The following is a 23,781-nucleotide window of genomic DNA, read 5'->3' on the forward strand; positions in this document are numbered from 1 at the left end:
CTGCTACCATTTAAGTGAAAAAGATAGTATTACATTTTGTGGTATGTAGTTTTTTTGTGGTACAAATAAAAAGTTTGATTTATTCGCTAATCCATAACCCTTAGCTTGCAGTCAGCAGGCTTCAATAAGCCCAGCCAAAGAAAATACTGAACATCAACTTATGGAAGACTGCAATTTCACGTTTTGAATACAACTCTGTTTACCATGCAGCAGCACTTTCTTACCAAAAATTACCTAAAGATGGAAGTATCAGTTATTAGGCAGTAAAAGTAGCACAATGCCTCTCAGATGCAATGCTCAGTTCCAACCATTTCCAACAGAACACTCTTCAAAGGTCAGTACGTATGTTTATATACATTTTTACACATACACACAAGGGTTTACTTCAGGGTCTCATTACTTTAAACTACATTGCTCAGTATGACATCTTGAGCAGCCAGATATAAATTAAATTTTAGCTACGGTGCTTAAAAACCATCTTCGTGGAAGTGTATTCATTTCTTGCCCCTTCCTCTCATTCTACTTTCACAGCACACGCATCCATAAAGTACTTGGCTAGAACTGAACAACCTCCAAGTAACCAAAATCAGAACTGTCTTCATTCTCAATATTTTTCATCCTTAAGATTTCAGAACAACAAATGATTTTCCTCCTGCTGGACTGTATCTCCTGATGGCTCATTGGAACCCATTTCGACACTTCATTAGGTTCATGAGAGAGGGGGGAATAATAAACATAGAATAAGTAGCAAGTCCCCACAGGAACATAACTACATTCAGAAACTGAAAAGCAAAGTAACTGCCTCAAGTTTTGCCATAGATTAAGACTTATCTGCAATACTCACCCCAATACAATTCCTAGTTCTTTTACATGCACTCTTGTATGTCCTCGTAGATATTCTGAAAGCATTTTGCTTTTGAGATACATCTCTTGTAGTCTATCCTCAAGATGCATTATGCACTGTAAATACAGACCAAAAACCTCAGAATAGCTTTAAAACAACTGCATGCATATATTACAAAAATAGCTAAAATGATATGCTTACATATCTTAGCCAGAACACCTTTAAGTCTCCCCCCAAAAATCTGTAAAGAAGTAAACGTGTTACAGTTGTGCTGGCAACTTAAAATACACTAGCTTTCCCTCATCTCAAAGAATTGGAGTATTTCAGTTTTCTTGTGCAGCAAGTTTGTTCCAGGAGTCAAAAAAAAGGCCATCCAATTTCCCTTCAACTCAGACACAGTTTCTCCTGACATAAAAAAGTTTTAACCAGGTTCAAAAACATTCAAGATACCTTAATAAGAGTCTAACCAGAATACCTAACAAATGTCTTTGTTACAAGTCAGTATTTTTTCCTGAAAGCGTCACAGTTCCTAAAAATCAGCACTCTCTTCAGCACCAGAGAAGTCCTATTCAAGAAACTAAAACATAAATGAAAGACACCATTATCTGCATCATAAAACTACACCTCTTTTGATCTATAATTTACTGGATAAATCAGGTTACAAATCCTTTATTTTTTTTAATTAGTACTACATAATTCTAGTTTAAAACTCAAACATTTGATGTTGTTTGCAAAAGGTAGTAGTTCAAGTTGAAATACCAAAATAATTACTCCAATTTCGTTCAGCAGTAGCATGCTAGAGTTTTTGGTTAAAAACAGTCAGATGGTACATAATTTCTCATACATCAATTGCAAGAGAGCAGACGAAAACTTCGGAGACTTTTTTTAAAAACAGTAACACAGGGTGAGTACATGGGACATCTTCACTAGGTGAGTAGGCAGGCTGTTTTATCAGGTATTTTGTTCCAGAACACAGGGTAACTCGATTCAATACATTCTTTCTTTCCACAGAGATGACCACATCAAAGACAAAAACAAGAAGCGTGTGCAGAACCTCATTATCAAACATTTAATCATCCAGCAGGCAGAGACAACAATTAGAATCAGTAGTAGCAAATACCTCCAGGCCATCCTCTGGTGTATATTTTAAGTTTGATGGAAACCATAAGTATTAGAAATGGAATCTTGTGCAAGCAGTTCTGCTAATTAAAAAAATAGAAAAAAGACTCATGCTCATGGGTAACCTACCATGCATTTTTCTGATGGTCTTGAGCAAGTTGCTTTTTGAGAGTGGTTTGATCTGTTTGCTTCAAGCAGTTTTCACTAAAGCCATTATAATCATAACACTTCTGATTCTAGCCTAAAGGAAGACATTCTTACCTTCTCTACTACAGGTAACTAATACAGAAAGCCTGTTAGCACTTCCCCAGTAGTTCAGGTAGGCATGCAGCTGATTCCCAAAGTGGCAATTCAACATATTTCAATTTCACTACTCATAAGCTAAAGGACTATAGATTTTTTTTTTATTGTTAAGAGGAAAGAAGAATTTCACATTGTTCTAAGAGATTCTTTAGAAAAGATTATCCACTACTCCTGAAAGCCAGCAAAGAATCAAGAGCCTTTCCTCCTCAAGCTCATCCATTTTGTAAATCCATTTTGTTCAAGATGTCCAGTGAGGTACAGAAGAACAGTAATTTTTTTTTTTTTGATGCTAGCTTCCTCTTCAGCTTCTCACTGACTTCAGTTAAAATCATTTAAAGTAGCTTAAAATAAGCTAGAAGGTGCAGGTAAAATCTTTGTCATACTGCTGACAAGCAACATTTGCAGTCTCCACTTCCCTTTCACCCTGGCATATTGCACAACTCTGCAGGAAGGTTGCCAGTCAAGTGTCATAAAATCTTGTCTTTTGTCCAGTCTCAAGTTGGGTTTTGTTTTTTGTTGTGCCACAAAATACTCTTCTAAACAGTAACTGGAGGTCAAGAAACATATACTTAATCTTCAAACATACTGCCTTATGCATTTCTGATTTATGTTATTATATATGCTTTTATCAAAAATTAAGTCAAATAGAATGTTCATTATAAAAACATGGACTTCTTCCCCCAAAGTTGAATGGAACACCCCACTTCCATTCATCCATTATTCTGTTCCTGTTAGCAAAGACCTACAAACTCTGACAGCTCAAAGCATTTTCAATGCAGATTATAGAACAACAGAACTACAAGCTACTAGGACTACCATTTTACTGCTCTTTTTTTTTTTTTTTTTTAAGGAAGGAAATAAAATTAGTCTACCTCCAAAAGCCACTACACCACACAAAGCATTCAGAAGTTGCATATACAAGGTCCAGGGCAGCACTGGAAGAAGTACTTCAGTTGCAGAACCAACTTATGAGTTCAAAAATGCCAAAATTTAAGGTGTTCTTGTGCAAGCATGATGACATAGTTCTAACCTAAGTCACATGTTTTCCAACATACAAAAGTATCCAGAAAGGACACTGATGTACTTTGCCATAGTACTTGACTTGAAGTACTTAAATCAATACCACTAATTTTTATCCAAAGCAGCATCAATTAATACTATTTTCAGTTGTTAATATTCAGTTTCACCTTCCTATTCTGTCTGCTAGCAGTCGTTACACAAGCTTCCAATAAATAAAGTTTCTCAAGGCTATCTGCTGAAGACCAAGCCAGTTCTGTTTACTCAAACTACAGGAAAAAGATGCACCATTTCCCCCCAGCTACAACTGTGTGGAAAAATTGTTATAATTACTGCTGCCAGACTCATGGGTGACTTTGCTGTAATCGGCCAAAACAGCTATCAGAAAGCACTACTGATCTGTTCTGATGAACTCTACTACTAACGTGGACAGGAAAGGATATTATGGGAGGGGAAGCACACACCATGAGAAAGTAACATCCCCTGCTGCAACCCATCTGACCCCAAGTGTTTCGTGTTTCTATCTCCTCCCAGGAATGCTGTAGGCATGTCTGCCAGGTGATCTGAGACAGCACTGGCTGACAGGGTGGGCTACACTATGCATAAAACACAAAGGTCAAGTAAACATGCAATACACATGTAACTGAGGATAGAGAAGAGGCATCCACTAGGTGGGGTTGGTAAAAAAAAAAAAAAAAAAAAAAAACAACTGAAGAATAAGAAATGGTATGGTAGAAACAGTAGAAGCTTCAAACAGTAGAGAATGAGGAAATTATACAAACAAAATAATCTACACAACTCTAATCATAAATACAGTCATGCTAAGCAACTTTTGTTCTGCCTTATTTTGGAGCAGCTGACTTTAATCTTGGTCTATTACAAGTAAAGTAAGTTAAAAACAGTACCTGTAACTGAACTGTAGCACACATTCTTTTAAATACATTGTACCAACTTTGCTATACCAATAAACAAATATCTGAAACAATCCAATAAAATACAGTGTGCAGAACTCTGCATTTTCAATTTAAACAATTTCCATTATTTCTTTACTGAAAACTGAAGCTACTTACAAAGTCAGCTGGAAGATTGAGTTTATAAAGCTGTAAAATGGACTGCAGTAAACTGGATACTTGACTCGAGACCAAGACATCCTTGCCTAGCTTCACATTGTCCATCATTTTTCTCTGGCTGGTAGCCACTTGTACGTTCCATTTATCTGTGTCTGCAATAATGCAGACAGCTTCTGCTATGGGTTCATCTAGCACTGGATGCTGCAAGAGATGCAAGACAAACGTTATGGAAAACTTGCATATGCATTTTCACAGCTTAGATCGAGGCTCCACTTTTATTCACTCTGAGAAAGTGGTCCAAATGAATGCTTGTCCAGTAGAAAACCAAAGGCATCTCAAAAAAATGAGACAGAATACCAGTTTCAGAGACAGAGCTGACATCCAGTAACATTAGGTCGAAGTCTGAACTACCAGTTTGATTAAAGCATTTATTTTTATTTTATTTTTTAAGTAGTGCTTCAGAATCACTATGACATTTTTTCACTAACAGTAATCCAGCCTTCCTGCAAAGGTTAAGTTTCTTCCAAAACAAATAGAGTATTAATTATGCTGATTCAGTGAGTGGTTATACTCACTGTAAGGGATTTCACTATGCACAATAACAGCAAGGTATTTATGAAGAGACAGTATCATATTAGAGCAATTTGGTGTTTAAACAACTGCACACACATCACCATTCTGGACAGTGTTTAACTCATTCCTACAGGATGATTCTTGATTGCTATAGAAAGAAGCAATTGACAATCACTAGATAAACATCTAATATTGAATACTAAACGCTTAACATTCCTTTGGTGAAAGATTTGTTTTAAGTTACTTGGTGTAGTTGGAGTAGAGTAAGAATATCACAAAGATCTTACCTACAGCTAACTGCTTTACGCAGTCGGTCATTTCTGCTACAGCCTAGTGTAACACAGGCTTCCACAGGACCTCATCTCCCTTGCAACACATGCCACTAAGTGGTAAACTAAGATGTTTCCAACAACTTGTGTACCATTTTTTGTGAAATAAAGGTAACTGTCTGCTATTGTGACTGAAAAGAAGCAGTCAGTTTTTTCCTTGTTTGTAATTTCAACTTGCAAACATTTTTTCCTGTGTTCATCTTTCAAGAAAAGACTGAAGAGAGTATAAAGGGGAAAAAAGTGATTTTTGCATGAACAGGCTTCTCAGTCATTTAAGGGGTTTTCTTTCAAGGAAGAAGACATACCAGGTGTGGCTGTTAAGGACTGGCGAGTACAAAGAGGTCTTATTTAAACTACAAACTACCATGTTTCTATAGCTTTAGCTTCTCAGTAATAGCAACAACTCACACTATGACTTGGAACAGTATTTTAACTCACATGCATCGCATGAAGGAGGTCTGCTAGTAGACACTGCTTGAGTTTTTCATCATTATTTACTCCATGCAGCACTAGATCAGGCACGTATGTGTGACAGTAGCCACCCAGAAGCGATCTTCCAAAGTTTTTCACACACTGACTGCTGATTGTGTTTGACCTGAAATACAAAGCAGGTATGATTCTTGCTTGACAGACTCCATTCAGATGATGATATGAATACAAAGTTTCATTTACTACCCCTACCTCTATTAAAAATAATTATTATTTTTTTAAATTTAACATTGTGTTGATTCCTTCAAATTTCAGAAACAGCAAGTCTGCATTTATCAGAGCTTGGGGTCCCTATGCCCCCCGGCCTTGTTCTGTGGTTAACAGGTTTGCTAAATGTGAGTTCTCACTCAGCCCAAGCAGCAAAATCTTCCTGTCTACTTAACATGTGCATCAGCAAGCTCCGCATGCACCTGCAAAGCTCAGAAGTTTTCAAATAGGATGCCCTTATTTATTTCAAATCTGTTTAGTATTTGGCAGTTTAAGCAAAGATGAAATATTGCTAGTCCTCAGACAGAATTGTTTACACTGTTTCAGGCAATCGATACAAACAAAAGTATGATTTTTTTGTTAAACATTTGAAGAACACCTTTGTCACCAAACTTCAGTACCTTTTCAGTATTTTTTTTTCCCCCCAGTCTGTTAACAAGAACCCTAAACACACTACCAGTGGCTGGTATGGATTTGTTTGCAAGGAAGTCAATCAAGATCCCAGTGGATTTCAGACTTGAAATTCTGAACACCTCTAATACTGCACAAGTTTTGACTCTGTTTAGTTCTAAATTAAACTCCTTTACCTTGGTAAAGGAAGCTCCACTTCCGCAAACTCTTCAAGTCTCTTGCTGACATTATCATGATGAACTTCGTCAGGAATACAACAATCACCTTCTTCATCGCTGGCTCCAAGAGCACTGTCTGAACTCTCATTCCTTGGAATGTCCCCTTCAACTCTGAAGGGGGTTTTCCTTCCAGCATCCCCATAGGGGACATCTTTAGCACCTACTTTAGGGGACTCCTTTCTAACAGCAGAACCACCTTCCACACAGTCCGGTGAATAGCTCTCGGGATTGTCAGAGCATAAAGTTCTAGTTTCTTTCAAGCTTGGCAATGTTACAGTTTCTACGTTATCAGTGGACAAAAGTAGTTCACCAGATACTGTGTTCCCTAAGTTCATTTCAGTTCCTTTAGTTTCCATATGTTGGTTATTAAGCATACTCTCCTTCCCCTCACAAGGTGGAATCTGTGCATAACAAATACTGTGTTTACTGAAGGGCAAAAAGGCAGCTTCGCAACTTTCTTTTTGATTCTGGGAAACATCCACAGTCAGATCTGCTGAACTTGAGGCACAATGTATTACCACCTCTGGATTTTTTCTGAATGCCCTCAGATTCTCTTCCATTTCTCTCCTTTGAGTTTCTAAGTCTGACTCTGGTGACGCAGAACTTCCAATCTGAAAGGTGACCTTTTCCAACTGGGAACTCCTGTGGCCAGACCTTTCAGGACAAGGTAAAGCAGATGACCTACTAGACAATTGCTTTTCCACTTTCCTTTCATTCTGGTTCTTGTTCTTCCTTACATCCATTAAATTCTCCAACTTTGATTGCTCTTCAAAGTGGTAGGACCCAGTCCCTGTGTCAGTGACAGTTCTTTTCCTACCATCAGCTGCTCCGTTATGCAAAGTGCTAGTTAGACAGTCAACAGCTGTGTCAGAGTTCTGACTGACATTTCCTATTGCTTCTTTCTTTTCTTTTGAAGAATCTGTCATAGTGCAAGTGCCTTCTGGGTTATGTACCCACCCTGCAATACTGTTGTTCTTACTTCCATCACTCTTAGGAGGTAGGATTGGAGGCACAAGAGCAGGTTCATTTTTGACAGTGACCACCACATAATCAGACTCCTCTACCTCTCCCTTTTCTAGTGCAGTTGTGATCTTGCTTCCATTTAGCACTTGTTCTCCTTCTCCAAGCACTTCACTCCAAGTCAGCTGATTTTCTTGTAGCTCAGAGCACCTAATGAAGTAAGTTAGGACATAGAGCAAGCGCTGCACCAACTCTTTACGTTTTCCAACAATAACAGTTCGAGTCAATCTAACCGGAGAACCTATGGCACCATAGAGATCACCTAGACAGGAAAACAAGAATTTCACATGCTTATACATGGCTGTAATAAGCTATACCACTTATATTCAACACATTTGAAAACAGCATTCACTGCAGGCAGACAGTTCATTTTTCATGGTTAATTCATAGAAGTTTAAAATACCAGAAGAACAGAAGAAGTCTCCTGACATTTCTTATATCTGACCCACATCCAAAAGGGTTTTGGTGTCCTTGTGAAGGTTTGACTGTTACTACTCAGTTTCTTGTAGTTCAAATCGATTACAGGTTTTTAATAACATTTACAAGATATTATCACTTGGAATTTGACACAACAGTTGCTGAGAGTATATATCCAAAGCTCTGAAGCCCGTGATACTGTTTTCTAATTTTGTACTAGTTCCCCCTCCTCAAAATATTCTCTTAAATTGCATTCACTTTTTCTTCTCCTTTCTGTTAAACACCAATTCTCATACAGATCAAGTCTAAATTGCATTTTTTAAGATTCAGATATTCAAAACAGCAAAAAAGGTGCAGTATCAGCATAATAAGTGTGGTTCTGAAAATAGAACTACTTTACTGTGCAAGGCATGTGCACTTCTGTGCACTGGGAGTCAACACCACTAACTTTTTACTTTTGTAGGGAGGAGGAGAGAGTAGGGGAGGACTAGAAAACATTCATTATTAAAACACAATCGCAATATGAGAAGTAGGTACTAGGGCCTAATCTAAGTCTCCCTAGAACTACTTATTTGCCATCTCATTTATCCTGAAGAACCGCTACTTTGTTGAGAAGAGCCATCTATTTTCCAGCAGCATATCACACTATCAGCTGGAGGGTTTCCACCCAACATTCCGGGAGAAATAAGCAGACAGGTGGCTGGTACAGAAAAGTTCACACACACTATTAGAGACGAGGATGGGTTAACTCAAAAACTGGCTATTACCAAGTTAACCCAGCTGTCTTCACTCGATACCCATTAGAGTATACCCTCCAAATGTCTTTGCCCAACCAAACCCTGGCTGACATCACCAGCAGATGGGAAGCAGCCACCACAAGCTCAATTTCCTTTAGCCAATATAAGCACTCGCATTGAAAGTGGATTTCTCTGGTTTGAGGCATTATAAGATGTCTGCTAATCTAACACATTTTTCTAGGTTTTATGTCCTTACTGAGGGCTGCTGTGTGGTGGCATCATTATGCTCTCTTCCCCCAGTTAGGGGCACCCTTGCAACCTGTCTGATGGCTTAACAGGCCAGCACACTCGTTCCTCAGTAACCAAGTAAGCTCAAGATTGCTCAGGTAGAATTCCATTAACCTCAGTGCCTGATGGGCCACAAGGACTAGCAGTTTGGAAAGGAAATGGGAAGATAGCTTTTCTTTCAAGTTGAGCACAGTTGCTAAAGAAATCAGATTCAGGCTTAGCATTCATTTGCATGGTTGACTTTAAATACAACATTACTGATGCAACAGTAAAAATGTCACAACTGTGGTCCTCAAAACATGCTATTGCTAAGCATGTTAGATTGAAGCTCATGTTTAAAAGAGTATGTCTTCCTTACAGCATTACCTACAAAGGCATCTATGTAATTGTAACTGATATGTAGTATCTAGTGAGGACATCATTCTAGAGGGGGAAAGCCACGTACAGCACAACACTTCATAGGAAGTCATTTCTATTTTAAAGCACCCAGACACTTTACTTATTCTTTCTGAAGAAGGGGACCAGCAGAGGGCAACATCTTACTTTGCACATCAGTTGCTGCAACCACCTGATACAAGGTTTTGGGCTTTGAAACTACCAAACAAAACCAGTAAGCATTTTGAGTTCAGCCACTCAGAAATCAGCTGGGCCAGTGCTGATAGCAATGCACAGCCTGGGAAGGCAAAAAGAGGATATGATTTCTTGACCAGTAACCAGTGGCAGCTCCTGGAAGGTACCACAACACCTACTGCTTATCTTACACCTTCCACTCCAGCTCTTTTTTTTTTTTTTTAAACCCTGGCCTGGCTCTATCCTTAACACCCTAAGCAAGTTTCTGTTTTTCTCTCCCTGGATGTCTAACCCATTTCTCCCATGCATAAGTCTTTAAAGACATGCTAAAACAGGAAACTTCTATTACAACTACACAGCCAAGATAAGAATTCTTGATTTCTTAAAGACTGTGGAGAGCTAAGCTAGACAATAAGCAAGAAACATGACCAGCATCACAGTATAGAAGTCACATTACTGTTTTAGTGTGCATGTATGTCAATATATTATATCACTGAAAGTTAAGGCTGGTTTGGTACCAAACTCACACCTGCTGCCAAGACAAAGATTTTGAAGGATTCTACCACTGGCAGCATTGTTCTGAACTCTCACCCACTCATTTGATAGCATTATTTAATTCCCTGTACCAAGATAACAAAAGCTACATGATTTTTGTTAGAGAACAACCTGAGGAGCTTGGAATAAAGAGAAAATCTTGTCCCAAGCCCACTCACATAACTCTGAATGAATGGAGGCTCTGCTACTTGCCATACTTTTATTCTGCTGTCTTTGTGTCCACGGTAACTCCATGAAGAGGTAAATGAAGGCAGTCTGGGCAGTCTCAACTACATTCTCTCCATCCAGGATGTTTCCCCTCATTCTTCCCAAACTGCTCAGATCATTCACAGTGTTTGCACCCTCTTAAGATTTCTATAGAAAACCACTTAACCAGGCAGTGTAATTGGAGGACAAGGAACCAGTGAAGAACTGAGCACCTAGGCTACACTAACAGGCCTCCAAATACTCTTTAGCTTAATTCAAGACGTCTGTTGGCAACTCTGCTCAGCTTATACCAAGACAAATCGAATGTCACCCAGACTTCCGCCACCAGTCAAGTACCTCAAGCTAGTGGCAGAAGTGTTATCACTATCTCAGCTGTCCTAGTCCAGATCTACCAAGAGAAACCACATCCAAGTCTAACTATGTACAAAGGAATGCATACTTCCAAGTAGCTTAGGTAAGAAGTGAATGCAGTGAAAGCTTTCAGTTTCCTACTGACCAAGCTGTGCCCAGAGAGGGTTATATGGATGGGATTTTGCCAGCATGCTCACAAACTGTGATGTGCGCTTCTCAGAGAAGGCCTTTATGGGAGGATGGTCAACTGGCATTACTGTTGGCACCCAAGCCAGATGATACGTCAGCACCGCAGTTAACAAAGCAGCAAAGAACCTAGGAAAAAGAATATTGCACAAGTGTCAGAACATGCCCACATGCTCTGGGAAGCACACAAACCTTTAAGAAGCTTTTTTTTGGGGGGAATAAGTTGGGTAGAGGGGAAAATAAAAGCTTACTGGTTTTTGTTGATCTGTTCTATCAGAAAGGTAAATTCTTTAAGAAAACGTTGGCATAGCTGGTTCTTTTCCAAGGTGTTGGACATCATATTAAGCCACACAGGCTCTGCAATCCTTGGAACAGAATATAGGTTCCAGATGGTAATTCTGCTCAAAGAAGATTCCCAAAAATTGGCATGTTAATACATACATTTCAAATTTGCAAATACAGGCAACCTATTCTCTATTGTCTATTGATTTTTATATATGAATTTACTTAGGTAGGAGCTAGGAGACTAAGCAAACTGGCGTGTCCAGAAAAGTTTTCCAACTAGTGTCCCACAAAAATATCCTATTTAATTCAGTGTACCAGCAACATAATGCCTTCAATTGCATATCCTTCCCTTTCTTGCATTCCTCTACGCAGTTTTATTCAGAGAAGTGCCAATTATTTGGTGGGGGGAGGTAACCCTTTTCTTGAACTGCTGTCAACCTTCCCTCTTTTAGGTACCAAAAAAGAGGGCCTTTGACAATAACTTTCCTGTCAGTTTCACTGTCCAGCATCTACACTTAAGAGTAGACAACTCAACTGCCTGAATATAACAATCCATGTGCCTGCACAAACATCAGCAGAATCCAACTCTTGATGAGGTCTTAAAGACTGACATTCCAAAGCACAAAGGAGCAAAACAAAGTACTTGTTTTATTTTCAGTCTGAAAATGGCTGAGCTACTTTTACTTAAGCTCTCAGAAAACATGTACCCAATACCCAGCACAGAAAACTCATTCACACTAACTTTAAAACTAGCTAAATTACAAAACCCTGCATTCAGTTGCTTATAATTGAAATTGACAAATATCTTTAGAGGTTCATTAGAACAACTCTCCTTGTAATTCAGAATTCCATCAACTCACCTGAATTCTCCCAGGGCATCCATGACTCGGCTGATATAAACCTGCACTCTTTGGCTGGATTCTGCTATTTTTCTACATGAGATCATGGCCTTAATTAAGAGTTAAAGACAAAACAACTTCTTAAAGGACTCGCATTCTTCATCTTTTTAAGCTTCATTAACATGTCAAAATAATTAAGATCTAGCCCAAGTGTTATGCAACTGCTCAGGACAGCAGTAGCTGCCAACCTCCCTCCACATCATGATGAGGGACCAACTCCTAAAACTAAACATGGAGAGACAGGATAACATTTGAGAGAGTAAGGGGAAGACAACAAACTTTTGTTATCACTCCTTTAGTGGCAGCACAAAAAAGAGAATACCATCCTTTCCACAGTCTCTAGGGAGTCAGGACAAACTCACAGTGAAATCGGAGGACAAGAAAAAGAAAAGCCACACAGCATAAATCTCTATTTCCCTTCTGACTAGAAAAAAACTACAGCTTCTTTTCAGCACATGCTGAGTTCCAACATGGGGCTTAGGCTCAAGACTTTGTGTGGTAAGGAGGGAGGGAAGCTTCAAATCACACACCTTCTCCCACTCTTCATTTATGATTCTACAATACTTCAGTCTGTTTGACACTTATATTTCCACATCAAACCAAACCGGTGTTCTGTACCTTTTCTATTGCATACTTCAGCTTGTTCATGTGGGATTCAAAGAGAGGAAAGTGAGAGAAAAAGAAATCCTGGAAGTTTCTCTGTGCTTCTTCTTTTTCAGGCAGAGAGAAGATTATGCTGATTGCAATTTTTTTCCTCCGGACCATTGCAGGATTGGAGCTACAGCTTTCATCAGCCATACTAAACATTTCTTCAGTGGACCTACAAGACAGATTGTTAGGACAGTTAGCTATGCACAGAACAGCGACTAGTCTTCTATTCATCTCTTTATATAGAAAAAGGAAACCTAAGAATAATTTTCCTTCTACTGCCTACATAATACTTTTCTGTCACGTGCCATAAACAGAGGATACCCAGCATATTGATAGATAAAACTTACGTTTGCTCCAACAGATCAAAAGTAAGGCAACCCTCAAAGAGGCTAGCAATTACTGGGGTGAACACTTTCCTCTGAAACAGAATACTACAGATACCCTCCTTATGGATTTATCTTTAAGAGAGATTAAGAACAGGGAACAGAAAAACCAACAGATAGTCATTAACAAGAAAAGGTTAAAGGAAATTTACAAAATAAAATGAACTAAAGACAAAGTGTCACCACTTATTAATCACTAAAAACAATGTCTACAAATATACCAGTTGGATACATTTCCATTTAAAGTGCTTTGTTTTCTGCTAAAAAAAATAAAATAAAATAGTGGCTATTTTGTAATCATTACTATTTTCCCAAGCTCTGTTTATTCACTGGAGAGTTCTGCCACATATCTTCTATTAGTGTTGCCAGCTTTCAGTATTAAACATCAATTGATGCTGATCAAGACTGCTTCGTATCTTCATCAACTTGGCCTGTGGATCAGAACACACCTGCAGCAACACTGCCTGGACCATGTAGGGTATCCTTCTGAAAACTCAGAAGGACCTTAATTAGTAACAGGCCAACAGACACCTCCTGAAATCCAACAATAATGACCATGCAACTGTATGGCTTCGGTGCTGACTGTTCAGGTGTCATCCTACAGAAAAGGCCTTGGCCATCCAACAACATGACCAAGATGAACATGAGTCAGTAGTGTGCACAGGCACTGGTGAAGACTAAGTACCTGCTGAGGTGACTAGGCAGAAGTCTTCCTAGTCAACACCTCATTAGATAAGTGATCATTCCCCTCTACTAGGAGCTTATCAGGCCACTTCAGAAGAAGTGTATCCAGTTCTGGAGCAAGGCCAGCAAACTACCAAAAAGGTAAGGAACCCAGATCACATGACAAAAGGAAAGTCTGAAAGTGCTAGGTGTGTTCAGCCTGAAGGGACACCTGATTGCTCTTTTAATAACCAGTGGGTAGTTATCCAGAAAATGGAAGTGGAGTCTTCAAGGTTAACAGGTTCACTCAACCTTTAGCTGTAAACAAGATGCAGCAGGGGAGTTTCTGGTTTTATGCGAAAGAACTTCACAGAAAAAATAAAGCATAAATTGGTTGCCCAGAGAGGTTCTTGAGGCCCTTCCTTGGAGATTTTCAAAACTGAACTATATGTGCTCCAGACCAACCTGATCTAAATTCCATTTTAGTCCTTTGAGTGGGCAACCGAATTAGATGCTACAGATATCTGCCAGCACAAGGTTTTCTGTCATTATACAGAAGGGTGGCAACTCCCAGCCCCTCTCTATTCTTCCATAAATACTTGCACTGCAGTGACAGACATTGATGTTACTGAATTTGCAAAGATTATTTTTATTGCTTAAAGTTTCTGAATTAACTGAATAGTGTATACACTACTTCAAGACATTTTTCAATTAAAGTATTCCTTTCAAAAGGAAAAATGGCTTTCAGTCCACATTGAGGAACTATAAGGAGCGAGTGGTAAGCACAGACAAGAAAAAGCTGTAGGAAAACAAAAGGGACACATCCAGAGCAACAGCTCAGAGGAACAGCTTGCTTCTGGACTTTTCTCATGAATTAAGTCTGCAATATCAGTCAGTGGTAATTAAATTCCTGAAAGCTTCTTGTATCAGAATTATCTTGAAATGAAACCTGTGGCATTTGTAAGCCCCTATGAAGCAATTACCAAGAGGAAAGTCCAAATCCTTAACTTTCATTCTAAGTTTAGTCTAAAAATAAGCGCTTTACAGTTTAATTGGTTTAACACAACTATGCACACAAGTTTCTCATCATAGAGGTACAAGTCCAGAAATACAGGAAAAAATAAACAATAAAACCCCAGCAAAAACAGTTTGTGGGAAAACAGAGTTCAAGACAAAAACACAACCTCATTTGAACTTCAGGAACTTGCATGCAGAGACAAATTCCCAAGGAAGTTTGGAAAGGATGGGTCAGTCAGCATCTAAGAAACATGACAAGTTTTTGTACTGCTTCTCAGGAACAGAATTTGAAAAACAGTGGTCTGCAAGAAAAGCCTTTTCAACAAAGCTGCTAATCTAGCTTGGCTGCCAACTGACTACATGAAGTTCCAGCTATACATCTCATTTTCTCTGAGCTACTGGCCTAAAACATTAGTCATGAAAACGGTGGAGTCTTGGCTGTACAAACAGAGTGCAAGCTCTGCTGTCATTGAAGTAATTCAACCAGAAACCTACTGCTTCTCCAGCAAGCATCAGAAAACAAGCATCTGAAGGGGCCATTTGGCTCAGAAAGAACCCCAAACCAAAAGGAGTTCTAAACAGCAGAACTAATAATGCCCTGTTTCCAAGATCTTTCCTCAGCATGGATTCTCCCATGAGGAAAAGAGACAAGCTATTCCCCGCAGTGAATTAGAAGCCCAGTACAGCTACTTTCCTTTAAACAATTTGTTACGTTCATAACACTTCAAAGAACTTTTAACTGTCAAAATGCAGCTGCTACTTTAATTTGCCTGAAATTACCTTATTTCCTTCTCAGTGTTTTAGCATTTTCACACACTGTCTTATTTCTTTAAGAAACTAGACTATTTCCATTTACTGAAAGCAAAAAGTTTACTAACTCATTTTCAACTGTCAGAATGATTTAGAAATCATGACCACTACATAAGTGCAACTGCATGATTCATGTTAATGATTCTGCAAAAATACCCAGGGAAAATGTTCAATTGTTGACACTAGGGAAAGATGTTGAGCCAGAATTATAACATTTGAAATTGGGCTTATCAAAAATAGTGCGGTATTTTATTTTTTTTTAAAGTAGACCACGTATTTCAACTGGCAGTTTCTAAGGTTCTCCTAACCGAAGACAGTGAAGAGTAACACAGGCCACACAGTACAAGTTTCTTGTAGTCCTCCACTAATTCCATACGGTTTCTTGGTGCAGGTGGATGAGTACATATGAGCAGACAATCAAGACCCATTCACTATTTTGCAGCTGACAACAGAAAAATTTGCTTATTAGCTACAAAAGGTCTGCTGCATTCCATGCTTTGTTATGCTGTTGAGCTACAAAAGCTAATAAAATTCCAAAACAGAAGCCAAGCTTTTTGATCACAGCTCTTTTTTTCTTCCTGTTTTGGCAGAAGTCACATCAGGAACACCCAGTGCTAGCCAAGAGAGTTGTCATGGGCTATTACTCTACAATTTCAGTAATTGCTCACTAGTCAAGACTTCATCGTGGTATACTGTTATTATGGCAGTGGTGCTGTTACCGTCTTTCATCTCAACAGGCTGCTCTGCTCCTTCAGAAATAGAGGAAAGTTTAATTTGCTTTTCAGGATGGGGTCTTTAGACAGACTCTACATTCAGTAAGTATGTCAAATCAGGCCTTGTAGCTCACACTCAGCCAAAACTCGATCTTCCCTCATACTGGCAATCTTACCTAACGCGCACAGAAATCAGAATGAACTGACAGTATTTATGACAGAATTCATGCTTTTAAATAAAAGAGGCTTAAACTCTGCTTAAATTATTGCCAAACAGCTGTTGTAACCAGAAAGGTGTTTCACTCACCACCTTGGAATTATTCCGTTCTCTAAACTAGTTGTCTGACTTCGGAGCCAGCGACGTTGATAGCTGCTAGAAGATGATGATGAAGAACTTGGAGATGGAAAAGGAGTGACCAGAAGACTGCTGAGAGATGCTATCAAAAAAGGAAGAAAATACATACTGAGTGCCAGTCAAATGCTTTTCTTCACACTCTGACAGGGAACAAGTTCACATAAACATTGTTCTTGCTTGCTGCTCTTTGTAAAAGAATTAGAGCAGTTTTCACGTAACTTGCTTGCAACTGGAGGCACAATTATTTTTAAAAATTCTTCTTGCCATAGAGTACTATTTTCTTATAAAGACAGGGATCTTTCCTCTTAGAACATACTAAAAGTAATCTTATTCTTATCAAAAGCATTCTGCCATAAGATGTGTTTGCTCTCTCATTACACTAGATACACCTCTCGGTCTCTTGACCTTTTTTCTACTCAGTGCAAACACCTCTTCTCTTCCCTTGCTATAGTTAGAGAACCAACCAGTTCTTCCTCCATCTTATAGATTGGTAAAAAACCAAAACAATAGCTGTAAGCAAAGAGCATCACTATAAATATTCTTGCATAAAGTCTTCGGCAATAGCAGAAAAAACTGCTTAGCAGATGTCAAAGAAATTTGGATTTTGGTCAAAAAGGTGCCTAAATTCCACGTGATCTGCTGAGCCAAAGAACTGTAACAATTACAAAAGTAGGCAAACAAGAGAAACAGCAGATACCTGACCGAGCAATGCCACTGTCTCTGTCCTCATTTTGTCCTCTGCTGGGCATATCAACAGGTGTACTGTGTGCTAAAACAAACAGAACAGATCAATAGAAAATATTACTTAACTCACTATACTATTTGTCAGCATTTTAAAGAAATGCTTGAGATTAAAGGTCATAAAACACCAAAGTTACATCCTGTACCATTACTCCAAATAAGCAGTGTTGCATGAGCAGAGGTAGTAGCAAACACTAGGTCTATACTGAATGTCACGTTACTAGAGGAAGTTAGTTACTTGGCCCAATCTAAGGTGTCTCTAAGAAGCTTAAGAATGTGAATACAGTCTACATTACAAAGTGCATCTGATTTTTGATTGCAAGAACTGGTGGTACTACCATCTGTCACTCAACTTTTGTTTGCAAGATTTTTAATTTATACAAGTCAAATGTTACAACAGAATAGTCAAACATGTCCTTCAAGCTTCTGATTTACTCCCCAAGCAGAGATTTATTATCTACACAGCTTCATGGTAAGAAACATTCAGCTTATGATGTACAACACTGAAGTGTTAGTAGTGCAGTCACTGAAATTGTAGAGCATGCAAAATTTGCAAAGGCTGTGAAGAAACTGCATTGGTATTCAAGTTTTTAATTAATGAAATAATTAAGCCTAATATCTACCCACCTGCATGGGCCATCAGTATGGCTGTAAAAGGAGACTATGTAAAGCAGTGCTGAGCTTTTAAAAATTAAAGGAATTGATATTGTTGAAAAAAAATTAAAGCCCCTCAGACTTAGCTCAAGAAGTAGTTTTGAAAGGTTTTTTATTTTTAGAAAATTAGTATGATATAAAAGAAAAAGCTGTATTATCAGCAGTACACCTCCACACTAGCAAGAAATCAGCAAGGCAAGAAACATAACTTCCCTAAGAAATATAAGGGCTCATTTATTATTAAACACACTGCATAAAAATGTCTTTAAAATTAAGCACTGGAATTAGAAACAGAAAATCAACAAAAACCAATTAATTCAGCCAGTTTTTTGGAAGAAAGATTTTAAGTATAAAGCCACATTTGTCTGTTGTCACTCTCTCAGCCCTTTCTATTTCTAGAGAGTAATTATGTTTCTCTTGTAAGAATTCAGAGGAGCTGGATTTGTGTGCATATGGATGGGTCACACTGCAGTTGGCATTCCACACAAACCTGCAAAGAAAGAAGCACTGCGGATGAGCCGGAGGGGACCTCCTTCAGACACACCCTGCAGCAGTTTGCTGCTACACAGCTGTAACACACCTAGGAAACAAAAGCAATCTAGAGAAAATGCAATGCAAAAAAAAAGGAAAAGGTGATGCACAGGAAAAAAAAAAAAAAAGAAACCAAACTAAAGGAACAGATGGTGTCACACTGTCAGAAAGACATAGAACCTGCAAATATTTACCTAAATTACTTCCACTGCGACAGGTTCCCAAACCATTCTGATTAGAGCTCAGCTTTCCCAAGCTGGAATCTTGGTTGATATATTCAAAGCTATCTTGTAAGCTAAGAAAAGAGAAAAAGGCAGTGTTTCTAACTTGATCAATAATCATTAGTATTAGCTTGAAGATTAGACTCATTTTATGATGAAGTGAAAACTGAAGATTAACTTTAGAATTACATTCAAAGGATCAGTAGGTTTTCTGAAACTAAAAGGAAAAGAGTCCCTTCTTTTCCCTATATAAATTCCCTCTTTGAGTTGTTGTAAGCTTCTGTGTATCACACATGGGATTCAGTTTTTTCAAACTTGCCCATTTTTGAGATAAAGGAAAAGAGAAAGATGAGAAACAGTAACTTTTGCTATTGCTGAAGGAAACATAGTGCTTCTTACAACATATTGCTGCACTCTTATGACAGCTGGAAAGGATAGATGTTTTGAATGTCCAAAGTACCTAACCTCTGAAGTTTATGGCATGCCTTTGACAAATTAAGAAGCAGAAACTCAAGTGATCAACTGATCTTTCTTCTTCTACGTCCTGGCTGAGACTTATCAAGTTCACACTTAACCACAAGCCCTCATTTCAGCCTTCATTTCCAATTTTCGACTAGACCTTTCCACTTCAGCTAAGTCAAATTTTAAAGCAGTGACAGAAGGCCTACAAAAGGAAAAAAAATGAAAGACAACTGTATTGGAGAACGAGGGTGGGAGGGTATGGAGGGAAAGAAGAGAGACGTTCTTACTTATTGTTGCTTCCACTGAAGCTTCCTACCCTGGCTGAGAAGACTTTACTTATCATCAGTTGAGGGGGAGAGCTGAAAGGATAAACAGTCATTTCAGTGAGTCATCAGTTCCAAGCGCCTGACAAGGGAGCACATCACAGAAAAGGACACTCACCGTATGTAGTGGATTTTCAAGGTGGAACCTTTGTAACTCATTGCCACCGAGCCAAACATCATTTCTCCCAGCATGTTGACATCAGAGGCTGGTCTAGTGTACTACACAGACAAGAAGAAAGGAAAAGCAAAAGTCAGTAATGACTTGACATACTATTTCAATTGAAAATAGTGACATAGTGCTGCATTTTGAATGGAGAATACATTCTGCTTTTTCATGCCAAATATGATCCTGTGTGGTTCTGACACACTAAATGCAAGTACAAGCAAGGACAGCTGGAAGATGTAGTTGGTTTTGCTCACTAGAGGAAACACTGCTACAAGCATTAAACTATCTTCACAAGTCAAATTTCTAAGTTCTCCTTTTCTGCCCCTACAGAAAACTTCTCAGAAGCATCTTTTATTGGAAAATAATTTGTGAAGACTGCATTTCTAAGAATGATCAAGCCAATTTCTTCTTATGTTTCAAAGACTAACCATGAACAACAAATATTGAGGTTAACAATTCTGAAGGAACTGATTTACCTTCTACTTGTATACAATTTTTCTTCTACCTTGTTCTATAGATACTTCAAATTGTATTTTTTCTAGATAAAACGGTCATGCTTTCACAGACAGCCAGAGTATCCTAAAATTGTTCTTAGAAGTTTCACGTTACAATGAGACATTAGTCCCTCTCACCTACCATGTCCAATAGCTTCTTCAGAACTGAACTGATATGATTGACAGTCATGTTTATAACTAGAAGAGGGAACTGTTTAGTGCTTTTGACTTTCAGAGTTATTAATGCTATTATTTTCTAATGCTTTCAAAGAGGTCAACATAGAATAAAAGCTTAAGATGTGCCCATGTATACTTACTCTACAACACCTTAAATTTAATCAGAATCTTGAGTTATCTACCCTAACTTGAAAATACTAGAATTGTAACTAGGGATGCAGCACATGTAAGTTAAGACTTCTTCAGTAAGACAGATATATAGAAGTAATAAAATAACATTACCTGGTACTTCGGTATTTGCTCTTTGATATTTTGCAAACAGCTTATCGAGGGGCTATGGGAAGAAATATTGTTCCCATTGCCTGCTTGGCAGTTCTTGACAGAAGCCTTTACAGCAGCATCCTCTGCCATTTTCTGTATCAAAACAAAGCAATAAGAACAATATAAAAAATAAAATAATTACGAAAATAAGATTCTCATCCATAAAAACAGCATGACAAGATTTTTCTTAAAATATAGTTCAGCGACAGAATCAAACACTTATTTGGTTCAAAACACATGTATTGATTCTATAAGAAAAAAGGCTAGTATGACAAAATAAATACAGAATTACTCACATTTAGATCCTCAGACAAGTTTCAACAATATCACAGAGTAATTAGTCAGGTAAAGTTCTACTGGAAGATGATCCCCAATTGTTACAAACACATGGTGAGTAACATTTGCCAAAGTTTATGTAAACAAATCTTGTCTATAGGCTGCTTACAAATCAATTTCTGTAACCATTTGCACAATTAGTCAAGCCACATATTTTTGCTTCCTAACTGATTATCAGATCCTTAACTAGAAGAACAGCCAACAAAATCAAGGAATAAATAATGCATCATTTGGTAGAGCTAGCGGGTTATAAAATCCATTAGTTAAACCCGAGTAGGAGTTGCAAAAGACAAGCTAATTAAAAGTCATCTGGATATAAGGAAAGTTTACTCTCAAGTCACTATGTTTAATAACATTGTAGAACTGACCAGAGACGGAAAGGAAGCCTTGGAAAATATTACATTAATACTATTTATACATCTTTCATTAGAAATGCTGCATTTAACTCATTTAACAAAACTAACCTTCAGTGAAGACTGCTTATATAGCCTTAAGACCATCACACACTATTTAACCTTACACATTTAAGAAATTTGAAATCCCTTACTGAACATGTACTTAATGTGCATTAATGGAAGCCTCCATTCCTTCAGTGCATATCAGAACGAAATACATTTTAACAGATCTTTTTGTACGAGCTTGTAACTCACTGGAAACACGCACAAGCAGAGTTCAAGTTAAATAGATTTTAATGTGACCAAGGTAACCATAGATAACACTTTACAGAAAAGAAAGCAGCAGACAAAAAGAATTTATAATAACCAAGAGGCTAGTGCAACACAGCCAAATTTATGTCCTGTATTTTGGGAAAGGAACTGTAACAGGAAATTAAAATAGAATCCAATATTCCACAAAACTGATTTTTTTCAGATAAAAACTGAGTACTACACTGCAATAACTGCAGTAAGCTTTAGAATACTCAAATCATGATAAGGAGATGAAATAAGCAAAAGGAGAGATGCAGAAACAGGAAGAGGGAAGAGTGAGCAAAAAAAAGTGGAACAGACAATCTGTACTTTTTGTAAGCTTAGAGTACAATAATGGTAGAACATCCCTGTTGATTTAAAATAAACCTCCTGGCATAGAAGTCTTGTTCTTCTATATTTTATCCCATTCCTGCACTCCTTTTGTATTTTGTATTGTGTTTTTTCTTGGCCTACTATTTATTTGTAACTACTTATGTCACTGTCATTAGGTGTTTATAATGACCAAGTGTTAGTAGCCACTTGCTTAACAAGCTATTGACAAAAATGCCAAATAAAAAGCAGTCAGATACACACCATCTGCAGGAAGAATGGGAGATTAGATCAAAAGCACTGAAAAAAAGAGTACATTAAACAAGCATGCGGTTAAATGGAATGCTAGTTCCCCCAGGTAAATTTAATGCACGCTTCAAAGACAACGTATTTTGAATATCTGATGTGAATAAAACATTTATTACATTCTAGAAGAGTGCATAAATGTACAGTATACACACAAACACCCTTGACTTCAGTTTACATAGGACAGCTTAAGAGTAATCCTGCCTTAAATTTGAGTCAGTTCTAGACTTACTGGTAGCATATCATTCACTTAATGTCAATGTCCTCTCTACTCATCATTCAAAGTGCTCTGGCATTTCTTTTTTACAAGGGTACCTAGACTAGTGTCTGCTGGGAAAACAGGTAATATCTTTTATCACATGCTATGAGGGAAATTTTAATCTGTGTGCACCATTTTTGATAGGTCATTTTGCAGTTCACCTTTACAGTATTAAAGCAAATGGGGTATTTTGAACATTTAAATGGAGCCAGAAACGTTTCTTCCACACATTTTGTCCTCACATGCTGTGTGTTTTTAACCAACTTTAAGACACAAAATAAGAATGTTGACACTAGGTTTTATTGGGTGGTGGGTGAAGGGATTAACAGATCAGTCTGACCCACTTACCCTCATAAGCTCATAATCAGTCATTAGCTGATGATGCTCATCAGTCTGAGTGATGTGGAACAATTATATATTTGTTGTATGACTGAAATAGTTAGAAAGTGCTGTGTTTTGTTTGTTTTTAAAAGCACCTGCATAAGTAATTTTAACAGTCACAACTATTTGAGTATAGCTAGGGATTCTACAATCACACTGGTTTGCCAGAATAAAACTGCAGGTTGTAACAAAGACTTCAGAACAATCAAACCTTATATAATTCAATGCAGAAAAGAAGCAGAGCTAGTAAGGCAGAAAAATAATATTGTTTTGCTTGTCTTAAATCACCCAAGTTTGCCAGAACATTATTCCACAATTTGTGTGCCTAGAAAACAAAACAATTTGCATCTTCCCAGTAGCTACTCTTACCTGTATTTGTACCATCAGAAGTTATGTGGCCACACACTGCCATGTGTTAGTCTTACACATGAGGTGGTTAGACAAAATAGAGTTGTTTTCATTTACAGAAAGCCAACAACTTCACTAATGCAAATACTAAAGGAGGACCAGCACATTTAGACAAGCTAGACATCACCAGAACAATGGGACTGCCCAAACAGCTAACAACAAAAAACCAATCACATCCAACATTAAAAGGCTAAGGCAGTGCTCAGTTTAAAGGGGTACAAATTACTTTGCTTGGAAGTAAGTCAGGCTTAAGTTGGTTAAGTTCCAATAACACATTTGTGTTAAAAAATACCAAGTA

General features: G+C 38.0%; 1 protein-coding gene across 3 annotated transcripts in view; it reads right to left on the reverse strand.

The window, feature by feature from the left end:
- The window catches only part of FNIP2 (folliculin interacting protein 2), a 49,387-nt gene that overhangs the window by 3,908 nt on the left and 21,698 nt on the right, over nucleotides 1-23,781 (reverse strand). The window contains exons 3-17 of one of the 3 annotated variants that reach the window (XM_084286085.1): nucleotides 20,739-20,870; nucleotides 19,738-19,838; nucleotides 19,584-19,655; nucleotides 18,808-18,908; nucleotides 18,573-18,662; nucleotides 17,385-17,456; nucleotides 16,643-16,769; nucleotides 12,714-12,915; nucleotides 12,057-12,145; nucleotides 11,163-11,309; nucleotides 10,871-11,040; nucleotides 6,539-7,862; nucleotides 5,694-5,850; nucleotides 4,354-4,554; nucleotides 845-960 (exon numbers count right to left, since the gene is read on the reverse strand). In XM_084286085.1, the coding sequence (XP_084142211.1) occupies nucleotides 845-960; nucleotides 4,354-4,554; nucleotides 5,694-5,850; nucleotides 6,539-7,862; nucleotides 10,871-11,040; nucleotides 11,163-11,309; nucleotides 12,057-12,145; nucleotides 12,714-12,915; nucleotides 16,643-16,769; nucleotides 17,385-17,456; nucleotides 18,573-18,662; nucleotides 18,808-18,908; nucleotides 19,584-19,655; nucleotides 19,738-19,838; nucleotides 20,739-20,870 (3,101 nt within the window). Of the gene's footprint in view, nucleotides 1-844; nucleotides 961-4,353; nucleotides 4,555-5,693; nucleotides 5,851-6,538; nucleotides 7,863-10,870; nucleotides 11,041-11,162; nucleotides 11,310-12,056; nucleotides 12,146-12,713; nucleotides 12,916-16,639; nucleotides 16,770-17,384; nucleotides 17,457-18,572; nucleotides 18,663-18,807; nucleotides 18,909-19,583; nucleotides 19,656-19,737; nucleotides 19,839-20,738; nucleotides 20,871-23,781 lie in introns of all 3 variants that reach the window. The other 2 variants (XM_084286084.1, XM_084286086.1) reach the window with 2 other exon arrangements.

Source organism: Netta rufina (assembly GCF_964035555.1).
Source record: "Netta rufina genome assembly, chromosome: 4".
In the NCBI taxonomy this organism is placed as follows: domain Eukaryota; kingdom Metazoa; phylum Chordata; class Aves; order Anseriformes; family Anatidae; genus Netta; species Netta rufina.